At 37.7% G+C, this 13,784-nt stretch overlaps 1 protein-coding gene across 3 annotated transcripts in view; it reads left to right on the top strand.

The window, feature by feature from the left end:
- CNTNAP4 (contactin associated protein family member 4) overlaps positions 1 to 13,784 on the top strand; it is a 238,152-nt gene that overhangs the window by 164,378 nt on the left and 59,990 nt on the right. For all 3 annotated transcript variants that reach the window (XM_032853931.1, XM_032853930.1, XM_032853932.1), the window contains 2 exons: positions 3,717 to 3,823; positions 6,641 to 6,760. In XM_032853931.1, coding sequence (XP_032709822.1) covers positions 3,717 to 3,823; positions 6,641 to 6,760 — 227 coding nt within the window. The remainder of the gene's footprint in view (positions 1 to 3,716; positions 3,824 to 6,640; positions 6,761 to 13,784) is intronic.

Here is a 13,784-nt window from a genome sequence, read left to right as displayed (position 1 = left end):
TGTATTCTAAGCACTTAACATGAATTAGTATTTAAGTTTGAACGACTCTGTGTAAGGATGATGTGAGTGTGCAAGGAGTCTGGGAATGCGTGTGTGAATGACCCACAAGTGTGTGCGTGTGTTGGGATAGCATGGTTGTGTGTGTGTTTGTATGAGTTAGTGTGTGACAAGTTGCGAGAGGGTGTGTGTGAGGACTTGTGTGAGTATATAAGGTGCCTTTAGATATGTGAGTGAGCTTGTGAGTGTCTACATGTGTGTGAGAGACTGTGTGCAAGGACTGGGTTCTAAAATGGATTTTATTGATTAATTTTTTAAACTTTAAAGATCTGATTGGTTTATTAAATGATTTATGAGTTGGGCAGCATCCCATTTAGCAGATAGAGGGGCCCTCCCTGAAATGAATTTTAAATTAATTAATATGTACTTAAAGTAATCCTCACAAAAACTCACGGGCTTTGTTCCTAGTAGTATTTGTTTCTAACAAATATGAAAGCAGATGCACAGAGAGGGGAAGTTGGCCGAGAGGACATGGCTCAGAAGCAGAGCCCACACCAAATCTCAGTGCCCCGGGGCCTGGAAGGTCCCATGGAAGTGTCTGCCTGCTGAGCTGCATAGCCCCCAGGGGACACGTTCACATTTATTGTGGTTACTATTAATCTATGTAAACACATAATTTAATGGTTTAATAAATTGCAAATAAAAACACAAGAACATTAAACACATACTTAAAAATCTGACAGGAACTGACAGTGTAGCTCTTTTTACTGTAACTTTTAGATCAAGCCTACTCATAAAGGTGTGCATATATTTACACAAATGCTCACACTCACACTTACACAGTCATTCACACACACTCTGTACACACTTAGATGAACAGCCATTGCACACGCCTTCATGTGTATGTACACACTCATGTGCTCACTCACACACCCCAAAGCTCTTTACCACACACAAACCTTACACATACACTCTTTATACACACATTCTCGTCCCTCCTCACTCATTAATCCATACATATGCACACTCACACACATGCACATACTTACAAGATCATTCCCACACCCCTTAGACACTCACATTTTCCTTATGGAGTCACCCACACACACTCATCTAGAAGCCCTCTGTTTGTCCTCTGTGGACATGCAGGGGGTGTGGCTCTACGTCAGAAATCTGGGTTGGGGGTAGTGGAGGGCTGAGGGCAGTCAGTCCCTCGGTGGAGGTGAGGGTAGAACCACCAAGGGAGCTGCTGTCCATATCCTGTGTCCCCATGTAAATTATGAGCAATGAAAGTAATGATGGAAATGTCTACGGGAAAGTGTTGGAGGCTAGAGAGAATGGGTTGATGGGTTGTTTCACTTTGTATTGGCATAACTAGTGAGGAGAAAAGTGCAAATTGTTTAGACATTGAATGAAAATCAGTACTTCACTATACAATGTAATTTGCCGTAGGTTACTAGTTGTCAAACAGAGCTAATATATGGTGAATGTATTTTGTTTTAAGATTTATTTATTTATTTGACAGACAGAGATCACAAGTAGGCAGAGAGGTAGGCAGAGTGAGAGGAGGAAACAGGCTCCCCGCTGAGCAGAGAGCCTGATACGGGGCTTGATCCCAGGACCCTGGGACCATGACCCGAGCCAAAGGTAGAGGTTTTAACCCACTGAGCCGCCCAGGTGTCCCTATATGGTGAATTTAAATAACATCCACAATCTAGGCTTCACACCGTAATTAAAAAATGTGAAAAGTCAAGTCTAACAAGAATCAAGGAAAATGAATTCAGCATCTTTCAGCAGCAGCAAATCAAATAGAAACAGCACGTTTATCAGACTAATTATTAATTCTTTGGGATCATAGGTATAGACGCATATATCTGCTCCCTTTTAAAAAATGGCTGAAGTTTGTAAAGAATAGCCTGCTTTGTCCTTTATTTTTCTGATCACCAACTAGGATTATTATTGTTTTAATCTCCCTCTTTCTTTTAGATTGTTATTGACTTGAAACGCTTCAAAAACTAAATACATCCTGAGACATTCTTCAAATGGATTCCTCTGAATCTATAAAAATGCTAAAATATATGTAAACTTAGTTGGCAATGAAAGATGCCCATTACTTATTTGCGAATCCTTAAAAAAAGGTTGTAAAATAACATACAATTATAGTTACAAATACAACCTCACATGCAAATGAATGTATATAGGTTTATAGTGGTGATTTTTGTATATGGGGTTATAAACTATGTTTCTTCCCTATTGTTTCCTGGATCATTTGATTTTTGTACAGTGGATATCTATTTTTTATAATCAGGAAAAATCAAACACATTACTTTCAGTTAAAATTGGAGAAATCCTATCAGTGAAACATGAAGTTTCCCATCCTTAGTTTTTTAATAACAGAGGTGGCAGAAACCCCAGTATGAATGTGTTCTTGACAGGCTTGGCAGTTTATTTTTTTGTTCTGAGGAAAAAAGAGAGCTTTCAGGCTTTGGTCTCAATATATCTTTTACTCTGCATTCTAAAAGCATCAGTAATCTGATCAGGGCTGTTCATGTTGATAGCAGAAGCTCCCAAGCTTTGTTGTCCACAGCACCCTGTGTATTTCAGTGTTTTTCTTGTAGTGTTCCAAGCCCAAAATATGAATAACACTTTCATTTAAAAAGTAGTTTAGGTCCAAACAACTTATTTATGCCCTAAAATTTAGTAACCCTGTGAAACATATATATTTCTCTCTCTCTCTCTCTCTCTCTCTATATATATATATATATACACACACAGACACACACATACATATATACCGACATATAATACATATAATATAATCCATATAATAGTAAAAGTCAGTATATATTATATATAGTATTTATATAATTTGAAAATAGTTTAATTTTATCTTGAATTAAACACAACTACTTCATAACTGCACAACTTTTCAAAAGCTTGGAATTAGGTCAGACACTGCCACACTCATTTTTATTCAACACTGATTTTACGCAGTACTGTTTTGTTTTGTTTTTTAAATCAACTACTGAAAATCCAGCTTTTTAAAGATAGGGCATCATTAAAAGGAAAGTATTACGTTCTAATGTTGAAATTGAATTACCTCGAATTACGAAGTTGTGCAGTCTTGGGCAGATATCAAGTATGCCTGTATTTCTCTTGAAAAGTTAAAATATCCTGGGAGCCCCTTTGAGTTCTGCTTACCACCCTGGAGCACCCTAACACTGCTAGGAATTCATGTGTCTATCCAACGCACTTTCAACATTCCTGAAGGTCTTCACTCAAAAAGTGAATAAAGATGCCCTTCTTTCCTACTTCCTTCTTTTCTTCTCTCTTTATTTCTTCTTCTTTTAAATATTCAGTGTAGGAAATCAATATGATTAAGTGTTGTTGTTTTATGTAAGCTATTGATATTTGTGACAACATATTGAATTAGTGTTTTGTCGCTTATGGAAAAGAAAGGACTCTGATATAGTAGGACATGTTGAAAATTAAGCAGTCACAACTATGTGGGAATTGGTTGAAATCTGATGAATTTATCGATCAACGGTTTTGTTCTGTGATTAAAGCACTTAACGACAGACTGAATAACCATGAGTCATGTTAAATTTACCCTTTCTGTTACTGTTGGCATTCTCCTCTCACTTGACCATGTATAAGTGATCAATATGTTATGATGGCTCAGAATGAAAAATAGTGATTGTATCTGCAACTTTTCATAGGTGTTTGCCCAACTATTGTGAACACGGTGGTGAATGTTCCCAGTCGTGGAGCACCTTTCACTGCAACTGTGCAAACACTGGCTACACAGGAGCTACCTGCCACAACTGTAAGCCGAACACACCTGCTGCTTCTTGCCTCTGTTCTGGTTTCTTTGTTCATTTCCCTTTCCATGGCTGGGTGCATCTACGTCCACGTATTGGGATGCACAACCCCAAAGTTCAGCATCCAGCTGCTTTCTAGTTTATTTGAAATCCACACCTCTTTTCCAGAAGTTGTCAAAGTAGCTCATAGAAATAGATAACCTAAAACAGGATAGGAAAGAGTAGGAGAGCTGGCAAAGGGGAAATATGTGCAGAAAATAAGAGGCGGCTGAGGATAAATGTAAACAATGCAGACTATGTAATCCTTCAAATTCCCTTGCGACCCCATTTATGAGGATAATGAAATAAGGATGGCAGATAATGATGTTAATCATTAAATAGTTCATTTTATTGAATGTTTTGTAAATGCCAGCCAGTGATCTAGTGTTTTATATGTTCCACCTTCTTGAATTCTGATGACCACCGTAGTGGGTGGGTACTAGTATTATCCCCAGTTGACTCATGAAGTAACGGAGAGAGATCAGTCCCGTTGCCCCAGTCTCCTTAAATAGTTGAGGCATAGTGAGGATGTAAATACTTGTAATTATGCTCCAGAGCCTGGGATCACAAAAAACACTCTTCCTACATTATAAACCATGCAATTTTTCTGATGAAATGTTTGCATGTTTGTTGTAAGACTAGTGTCCACTTTTTCAGTATGAATGATGGTGAGATCATCATTTTTCTTTCCTGTTTTTTCATAACATTCCTGACCTTGACAAGCAGCCTAACTCCTACTACTCTCTCCTGTAGCTTCAACTTCAGGGAAGGGTGTTATGGGCAAAGTCGTCAGACTCCCCATTCCTCTTCTTTTCACTGTGTGCTACTTTGTTAAAGTTGAGATTGGAATCCTGGGCTCCCAGCCGTGGACATTCTGGTAGGGACCCTCAGAGGTCCTGATTCGGGGCTGGCAAGGGTGTGAGCAGGAGAAGCTCCTGGTTTCACCCCTCATGCCTGTACCATTACAGCCAGAGTCATTCCATAGCATCATTTTCTCTGTCACAGTGTCATGAAGGATGCTGGCTCTTGCTAAAGCCACACCTCGCTGTGACCAGAAGCAGGTTACTTGAGCGAGGTCACCCAGCCAGCTATCTGTTTTACTTTCTTATATCTGCCATCATCCTAATTGTAGTAACTAACTTAAAACAAAGAGCTAATTGAATGTGTTTTAACTATGTATTTGTAATTGTTATCAAGGACTGAATCTAAATATGCACACAAACAATTCTAAGGAAAACAAGTGGATGATAGATAAGATGTTTTCATCTGTGGCCACAGTTTGATCTAACTGTTGTGTTAACTGACTGTGTTCTTGAGCAGATAGTCCAAATGGCTGAAGGGTTTTGGCCAATAACCATTCTGAGAAAGGGGCCAGGATGACAAACCTGGTTAGAGTGAAGCCTTTACTATTGTTAGCATAAGTACATAGAGGAAGGGGCAGAGAAGGAGTCTTCAAAAGTTTGATATAAGTCGTATGTGATAAACAGTCATGTTATAAGGAGTCAAGCAATACACACAAAGCAAATGTACTCCTATTTACCCTCATGCAATCACGTGTCCTTTCTAATACCAGCCCTGACTCTCAAATCATGAGTCTCTCCTGCCAACGTCTTTCAAAGAATTTATGAACATAAATATGTGCATATAGAAGTGAGTAAACTAACCATTTTTAATGCCCATTTCACTGTACAAAATATAAAAGTGACTCTAAAACAATCCATGCTTATATTTTTGTCTATACCATATATAATAGGAAGAAAGTAAAATCATTGGACTATGGAAGAGTAGAGAAATAAATTTGTATGAATATCTGAAATTTCTATAACACTGAGCAAATTAGTTATATTACCCAAAAAGTCATTAATATAATTTTCAAAAATTTGGACTAGATCAAGGAAAGACACTCAGGGCGTAACTTATTTCTCATTTCATAAAATAAAAAGCTTGATGGAAATTATCAGTGCATTTGGCAAAGTGCTCAATGAGACACATGCATCATATACAGTTGTTAATATCAAACCTTGTACATGGAAAATGTATAATTATATAATCAAAAACATCCATTTATGGACCAAAACACATTGAGACCACTTGAGGGCATATTTCATGTAAATATTTTTTCTGCTTCCAATTTTAATTATATTAAATTCTCATTACAGGGCATTAGAGAAAGTTTCTTTCAGAAATGACTTTTAAAATTATTGATGAGCTTTGTCAGTCATTTTTTAAAAGATTTTATCTATAGATAATTTTATATGAGAAAGAGTAGTTACATTATTTAAAATTTTTCTATTACATAATTATTGGATAAAAGCAGATTATTTAAGGAGATTATACTGTTGTGTTTCAGATGTGAGATTATTACAAGGGGTCACTAAAATTAGAAATTCCAAAGTGGATGTCAAAAGACCCATTAGGATGGATGTCCAAAATGGATGTTACATTTTATTTAGAACCATTTTGACATTTAAGACACATACCTTCTCTTTTATTGTTTTACCTAATGTAAAAATCAATTTCTATTTTGACTAATTAATCTCATGTTCTGTTACAAAAAGAAATGCCACAGAATTCAACCTCATTTTGCCTTTTTCTGTGTGACCTTTCATCCATATTAATTTTTTTTTAAAAAGAATGAGTTTTGTTTTAAAATATGTTTTAACTTTTTTCCTGGTCAGTAATATACATACTAAATTTCAAAACTTACTGTATTTTGTGTCCAAATTAATATTTAAGAGACTCATTCTGTTCCATTTATGAAGATCCATTTTTTTTTCTTACAGCTATCTATGAGCAGTCATGTGAAGCCTATAAGCACAGAGGAAATACTTCAGGGTTTTACTATATAGATTCAGATGGAAGTGGTCCCCTGGAGCCCTTTCTTCTATATTGCAATATGACTGGTGAGTTAATCAACTTTCCTTTAATAGTTAAATTTGCATGAATGCTTTAAACACACAAATTTAAAATGAAACCAGTAGAAAGTTGACCTACTTTCCAACTTGATTAAAATATATATTGTTCAGTGGAAGAACTTAATAAAAACTTTTTAAAAACAGTTTAATGGTAATGATTTAGAAATGTTTCATTATTTTCAATGAATCTGGTATCTGTGTAGAACATCTCATAATATATGTATCTTATTAAGTCCCTAAACAAAAAGGATAGACCTTATTTCTTTTAGTAGACTGATACATATGAAAGCTTTGAAAAATATTTACTTTTTAAATGTAGGTACACATGACTTGTGTTCTTGAATTCTTTACTTATATAAATTTAAATAGAAGTTAACAGTTGTGGAAAATGTGTTTGCTTAAATTCAACATCCATTCATGATAAAAGAAAAGATGAAAACTCAATAAATTACCAATAGAAGGAAATTTCCTTACTTTATTAAAGAGTAACTAACAAAAAGCTTACAGCATCTATCACACTTTATGGTGAAATAGTGAAAACTTTACCCTTGTTACGAGCATTAACACAAGGATGTCTGCTGTTACCGCTCTGTTCACCATTAAATTGGAGGTCCTTGCCAGTGCGATAAAACAAGAGAAAGAAAGGGAAGATGTAAGTACTGGAAGGGTAGAACTAAGATTATTACTTGTGTATGACCAAATTATCTATTGATTCTCATTCTTAGTCTATGACTAGGTTATATATTAGTGTGTATATATATATATGTGTGTGTGTATCTCCATATACATATATCTGTAGATAAACTATTAAAATTTAGGATGATTACTGGATATCAAATTCATATAAAAATTAACTTCATTTCATTTCTTCATACCAGCAGTAAACAAAATGAAGTTTTAGAAAATTTTATTTTCAATCACATAAAAAAATCTCAAATACATGGTAATAAATCTAACGAAAGATACGCATGACTTCTACATAGAAAAGCATAAAATGCTCGAGATAAATTAAAATTCTAAATAAATGAGGAAATATAAAAATCCTTTTGATTAGAAAACTCAGTATGGTGTAAATATTAATTCTTCCCATGTAGGTATTGATTTAGTACAAGTCTTAATTAAAATTCCAGTGAGGTGTTTATTTGTTGGTTGATGTAACTGTTTTGGTGAAAACTGGCAAGGAAGTTCTTAAATTTATCAGCAAATTTGAAGGGACAGGAAGAACCAAATCAATCTTGGAGAATAAAGTTGAAGGACTCAACTCTAATAGCTATAGAAACATTATACTGACAGGCTAAGTGAAACAGTGTGTGATTGGCGTAAGGAGAAATAAATATATCTATGGAACGCAATAGAGAGTCTATAAACAGATTTTCCTCATGTATGGATAGTTGACTTTCTGCAAAGTTTGCATTGATTTATAGTGAAGGGAAGGTGGTCTTTCAACCAGTGGTGCTGGTAGGGGCACAGGAGGGGTTGGTTGTATATTAATGTCCTCAAAAGGAATCTTGATCCCTTTGTCACCAAACCCAAAACAATGGATTCTAGATGAACTGTGCTCTCTAGTATAGTAGAACTAGCAACAAATGCCCATTTCAATTCAAATTTAATTAAAACTAATTAATAAAACTAAATGAATAGAAACATGTTTTAAAAATTAAAACTTAAATTAATAAAAATAAGATTAAATTAAATACCCCCTTTTTTTTTTTTTAATTTCACTGGTCACACTTTCATTGCTCAGCAGTCACCTATTCTATCACTGCAGAAAGTTTACACTGAATAGCACTGCGTCAGGAAGTCACAGTTTTCTGGAGCAAAACCCACAGAAAAAGGAAACACTAAATTGAAGTAGGAGGTGTTTCAGAGGAGGATTCACTGCTTAAGATCAGGCAGTGAATATCTGGGGAGAGAATGTTCCAGGCAAAGGAAATAGCAAGTACTAAGTCCTGAGAGCAGAGCTCTTGCCAGGTGCATTCAGAAAACAGCGACAAATCTAGTGTGGTTGGAGTATGGCAAGTAATCGACGAGTAGTAGGAGAACAAGAGTCAAGGCAGGGCCAGGAGGCAAAGTCTCATTACTCTGAATGAGATGAGAAGACACCAGGGAGTTTTAAGCAATGATGGATGCCATCTGACTGCATTTGATGGGATCATGATGGCGCCTATGTCAGGAAGTGCCCATCTAGGAACAGAGGTACACACACAAACACTCATACACACCCCCCATATGCATGGATATATTTATAAGGTATAGATCTATATGTATGCATATATAATGTATGTCCATCTGTATGTCTGTAACAGGAGTAGAGACCTGCTTGGAGACCAGTTCAAGTAGTGCAAGAGTCCATGCAAGATGATGGTAGCAGCTTGCACTGGATTATAGCAGTGTGTATGGGGGAGGGGGATTCGACCTTCCCATTCAATACATGTCAGGTGTGAGAAAACAAAAGAAAATAAAAATAACACCACATTTTGACTTGGGCCACTAGAGTAATCGGGTCGCCATTATTTAAGACGTGGTCATAAAAGGTTTGAACAGGGAGCACCCGGGTGGCTCAGGTGGTTAGGCGTCCAACTCTTGGTTTCAGCTCAGGGTTCCGGTCATGATCTCAGCGTTGCGAGAATGAGCTCTGCATTGGGTTCTGCGCTGTCTCAGCACCGGGTTTGAAGCCTACTTAAGATGCTCTCTCTCCCTCTACCCCTCCCTAAAAAAGAAAGAAAAGAAAGGTAAAGAAAAGAAAAAGTTTGAGGGGAAAGACCAGCAGCTCCGTTTTACACAGTTTGAGTTTGACATGTCTGTGACACATTCAAAGGAGATACTGAGAAGGCAGTTGAACACGGGAGCAAGAGTTCCGTTGTATTAATGTGTAATTCTAAAAACTGGAGGATGGTGGTAAAACCATGGCAACGGATATTTAGGGAAATTAGAAGATTAGAATGTATCTTCAGGGATTTTTCATATCACACAACCAGGTGGCTTCCATTTGCTTTCACCATTATTGAGGATATTGTATGCAGATAATCCAGTTAGGGACAGCTAAGTGTCTTCCGCGACCCTGGAATATTGAAATACATATACACTAAGTGTAAGCTTTTTGCTGTTTTGTAAATGTCTATAGATGTCCAAGAGCACCTTGATTTGGGGGGTGCAAATAAACTGTCGTGAGTAGGCGACTCTCAAGTAATGAGGACCTGTAAATAATGAGTATTGAATGTATATATATACACACACTCACACATGTATATATCTTTCTATGGAATAATTCCAAAATTTATAGGCCATGTGAACTTACGTTATCTACATGATAAGGCAGTTATCACTTTCATTTTATTGAATGAATTATTCCATTTTTATTAAATCAACATTTACCTCATCATATTACTTTATCGGTTATGTGCCTTATTTCAGTCAGTGAAGTGTCATGCTGACTCTGTAACAATTCTGAGAGACATGGAGGAAATATGTATATCCACACAGAGAGAGGTGACAGGTGTTTCAGCAAAATTTTCAGAAAGCATTGATGCAAAAGAGGACATTCACAACATTTAAAGCCATTTGAAAAGCAAGCCATTGAAGGCAGAGACACAGATAATCCAGTTAGGAGACAGCTCAGTGTCTTCAGAGACCCCGGAATACTGAAATACATTTACACTAAAGTGACAATCCCAGAATGTAACAATCCAGTGAAAAACAATGTTACAGCTTGAAACGTTTCCTATTGATCTGGTTTTGCAAATGAGGAAAGCAGGGAGGTTGGGTAAAGCAGGCTAAAGAATCACTAGGGAGTGATGAGGGACTAAAACCCCTTTTCTCCCAGCCTGAACATTTGTAGCCAATAACATATTTTCTAGTTATATAAATCAAGTGTAATAATTACAAAAAGAAGACAAAATGCTGAATCAGTTACTTGCAGCTGTGTAACTTCAAAAAAAATCCCGTTATGAGTCTAGAATTAGTGTCAAGCAAATGATTCCACGTGGATTTAAATACCTTGAAGCGTTACCAGCTAAAAACTACAAAGGAAACTTCTTTTAAATGGATAATTTCCCAAACTCTGTTAAAGACGGAAAATTCTTTCTAAATACGGTATTGTAAATATAATTTAAAAAATAAGTAGTCAGGATAACGTGAATCCCAGTGTCTCTCCCTGCAGAAATGTACAAGGCTTTTTTCTTCTACCCGGAATCCACTGCTTTTTCTATAATGTAATGGTTTTATGTTCAAGATATTTCTCATTTCACACATCGCCTTGTCAGGACAGTTGTTTCAGGGGGCAGAGAATGATGAGTGCTAAAGCTCTCAGACTTTGGTGAAGATGCCAGTTCCCTGGTTTAAACTCCCTCTGGCCAAGGTGCCAAGGTGCCACCAAGATGCCTGGACTGAGTTTTGCCGACTCGGTAAATTGGAGGACCAAGGCCGGGTTTCCGGCCTCTGAACAAGCTCTCCGCGTGCTTCTGAGACAGGAGCTCCGGAGACCATTCCCTGGGAAGGCTGGAGAGTATGAGATTTGTAACAACAGAATTCTTTTTACTTTAGGGATTCCAACGATAAGGCCTCCTTGTTAGCTCTGAGAGTTAATAACTAACGATCATTATTCAGATGCAGCCTTGTTTATACCGAGCTTTGCTCCAGAATGCTGGCGGTTCTTCCCTTTTATCTCCCAGGCTTTCCTGAACACAGCACTTCCTCCCTGACCTCCCAGCTTTTAATCACATCTATCACCGCCCCACACCCCCCTTAATCCTGAAGGAACACAAGGTCTGCAACTGTGTTGCTTAAACAGCACGTTTTTTTCTTTACACTGTTATGCTCAAAAACCGCAGCCGAAGATAAATCAAGTTCTTAATTACTCAGGTGCTTTACATACAATCTATATACTAGAAATCTCTTCAGGGAGACACACTGGTAGACCCAAACTGCCTTTCAATTTTTGAGTGTATTTATTAAATTTCATAGATTTTCCTGCCCGTCGCAGCTGTCTTTCCTGACTCGTGTCTCCGTGTCTCCTTTACCGCAACAACCAACTCTCTCAGCATTTGGGTAAAGGACAGTTTTCAAACAAATAAATAAATGAATAAAATCTCACACAGATATAAAAATAAAAACTAAAAAAACACATTTTAAAGATTTCATCTAATACTTTATTAATGAGGAAACTGGTAAGATGTCACAATCAGTTCAAAGGAGAATCGAAGAATCAGACATATGTGTACATCAGTGATACTGAAACTAACGTGCAAATGGAGGCGGGACTGGCTTCTTCCGCAGTGAGTGTGGAGGAGGGGAGTCCCTTGAACCTCTGCCAGGTGGAATTTGCTGGTGTGTGGACAATAGTTTGTTGTTGTGAGGAAACAATGCCTTGCTTGCTAAGCAAATAAGTAAATGAGGCAAATAAATTAATAAAAAAAATTAAGTAAATCTGGAAGCCTGTGTTAAAGGATCATTTCATATAGATATGTCTTGGAAGTTAGAGATAGTGACTTTCTCTGCAGAGATTAGAAGGTTGAAGGTTTATCTCCCTCAGATGTATTTGCCTACATGCTAAAAGTGACAAAAAAAACACCCCAAAACAAGACAAAAAACCTATGGACTGGTGCCTCTTCTCAGAGATCTGTTGCATTCCAGAGCCAGTATTCCTCTCTCCCTCTGCGAAGGAGATGTGAAGATGTGCCAGCCATCACCTCTAACATCCAAGTCTCATAATTTGAGGGTTACTTCTCTCTCTCTTTAAAGATTTTATTCATTTGAGAGAGAGAGAGAGATCACATACACACATAAGCAGGGGAGAGGGGCAGAAAGAGAGGGAGAAGCAGACTTCCTACTGTGCAGGGACCCCCAACATGGGGGGCTTGATCCCAGGACCCCCGACGAGATCATGACCTGAGCTGAAGTCAGACACCCAACAGACTGAGCCACCCAGGCGAGGCAGGGTTTCCTCTCGAGGTTTGACTTCAGCATGCCCAGGTGCATCTGGCACTCCTCTATTGGCCCTTGGGAAACTGGGCCTTGGAGAACAGATGCTGCTAGCATTTTCTGTGAGCAGGTGGTCCCTGATCCAGGGACTCTTTGTGTCTGTTAGTGTAGCTCTCCAGCACCCGTCGACAGCTAGATCTGTCTGGATAGATATACATACATGGATATAATTCATATAGGAGGCAAGATAACTGGTTAACTTGCAAGTAGGATAACATCTCATACCCTTCATAGTTTCAGACTTATTAATATGCGGAACTATCCGTTTACAATTTACGAAGTTCTAAAAGCGCTAAAAGGCACTGAAAGTCTCATGGCACCATAGAGCCAGTACTCTAGTCTGGACAACACAGTGCGTTTACTCCTTTATTCCCACATTTCTTTAATGTCTTCTGCATGTTGTGCCAAGCCCCTGTGCTGTGTGCTACAGATACTACTATGATAGCAAATCAGAAACTATCACTCTTCTCCTAGAGCCTACAGACAAGGGGAGAAGACCCAAAGAATAAATCACAAAATGCTGAATTACAAATTGTGAGAAAGTCTGTGTCCTTTATAGTTATAATTTCTGAATATCAGGTAATGCAGTCATGTCTGAAAATGCAGTAAAGAGGCCCCGGGGTAATAATTGTGAGAAATTCCCCTGTTAGCAAAGCATATGAGATTTGGAGAGTGGCTGCTGGGTGCGCATTCCCGGTGTTCCTAACCTATGGTGATGATTCTCTTGTCTCTGCTTTGCCCTGGAAAGCTAGAGATCTCGTAAGTGCAGCATCTGTTTAACCTTCTGTTTTGTAGCACTTTTTAATAGAAAATGAAAATGCTTACAGAGACTACCATAATACTGAAATTTTAGGATGTCAAAAAAAGAAATATTTCCACGTGCTGTCCTTTAAGTGTTGTATGGTGCCTCGGCCTTGGGTTAAATTTACAGCACCTTAAAAGACCTTTGGAACCAAGTGTTAATTGTGACCCAGTGGACGCTGAATGCTAGGGAAGGCCCACTCAGGGTAATGCAAAAGGCAGAGACAAAGGC

This window comes from Lontra canadensis, unplaced genomic scaffold (genome assembly GCF_010015895.1).
Source record: "Lontra canadensis isolate GAN:19392208 unplaced genomic scaffold, GSC_riverotter_1.0 scaffold8, whole genome shotgun sequence".
In the NCBI taxonomy this organism is placed as follows: Eukaryota; Metazoa; Chordata; class Mammalia; order Carnivora; family Mustelidae; genus Lontra; species Lontra canadensis.
Note: the sequence above shows the minus strand (reverse complement) of the source record. Positions and strands in the feature narration are given on the sequence as shown.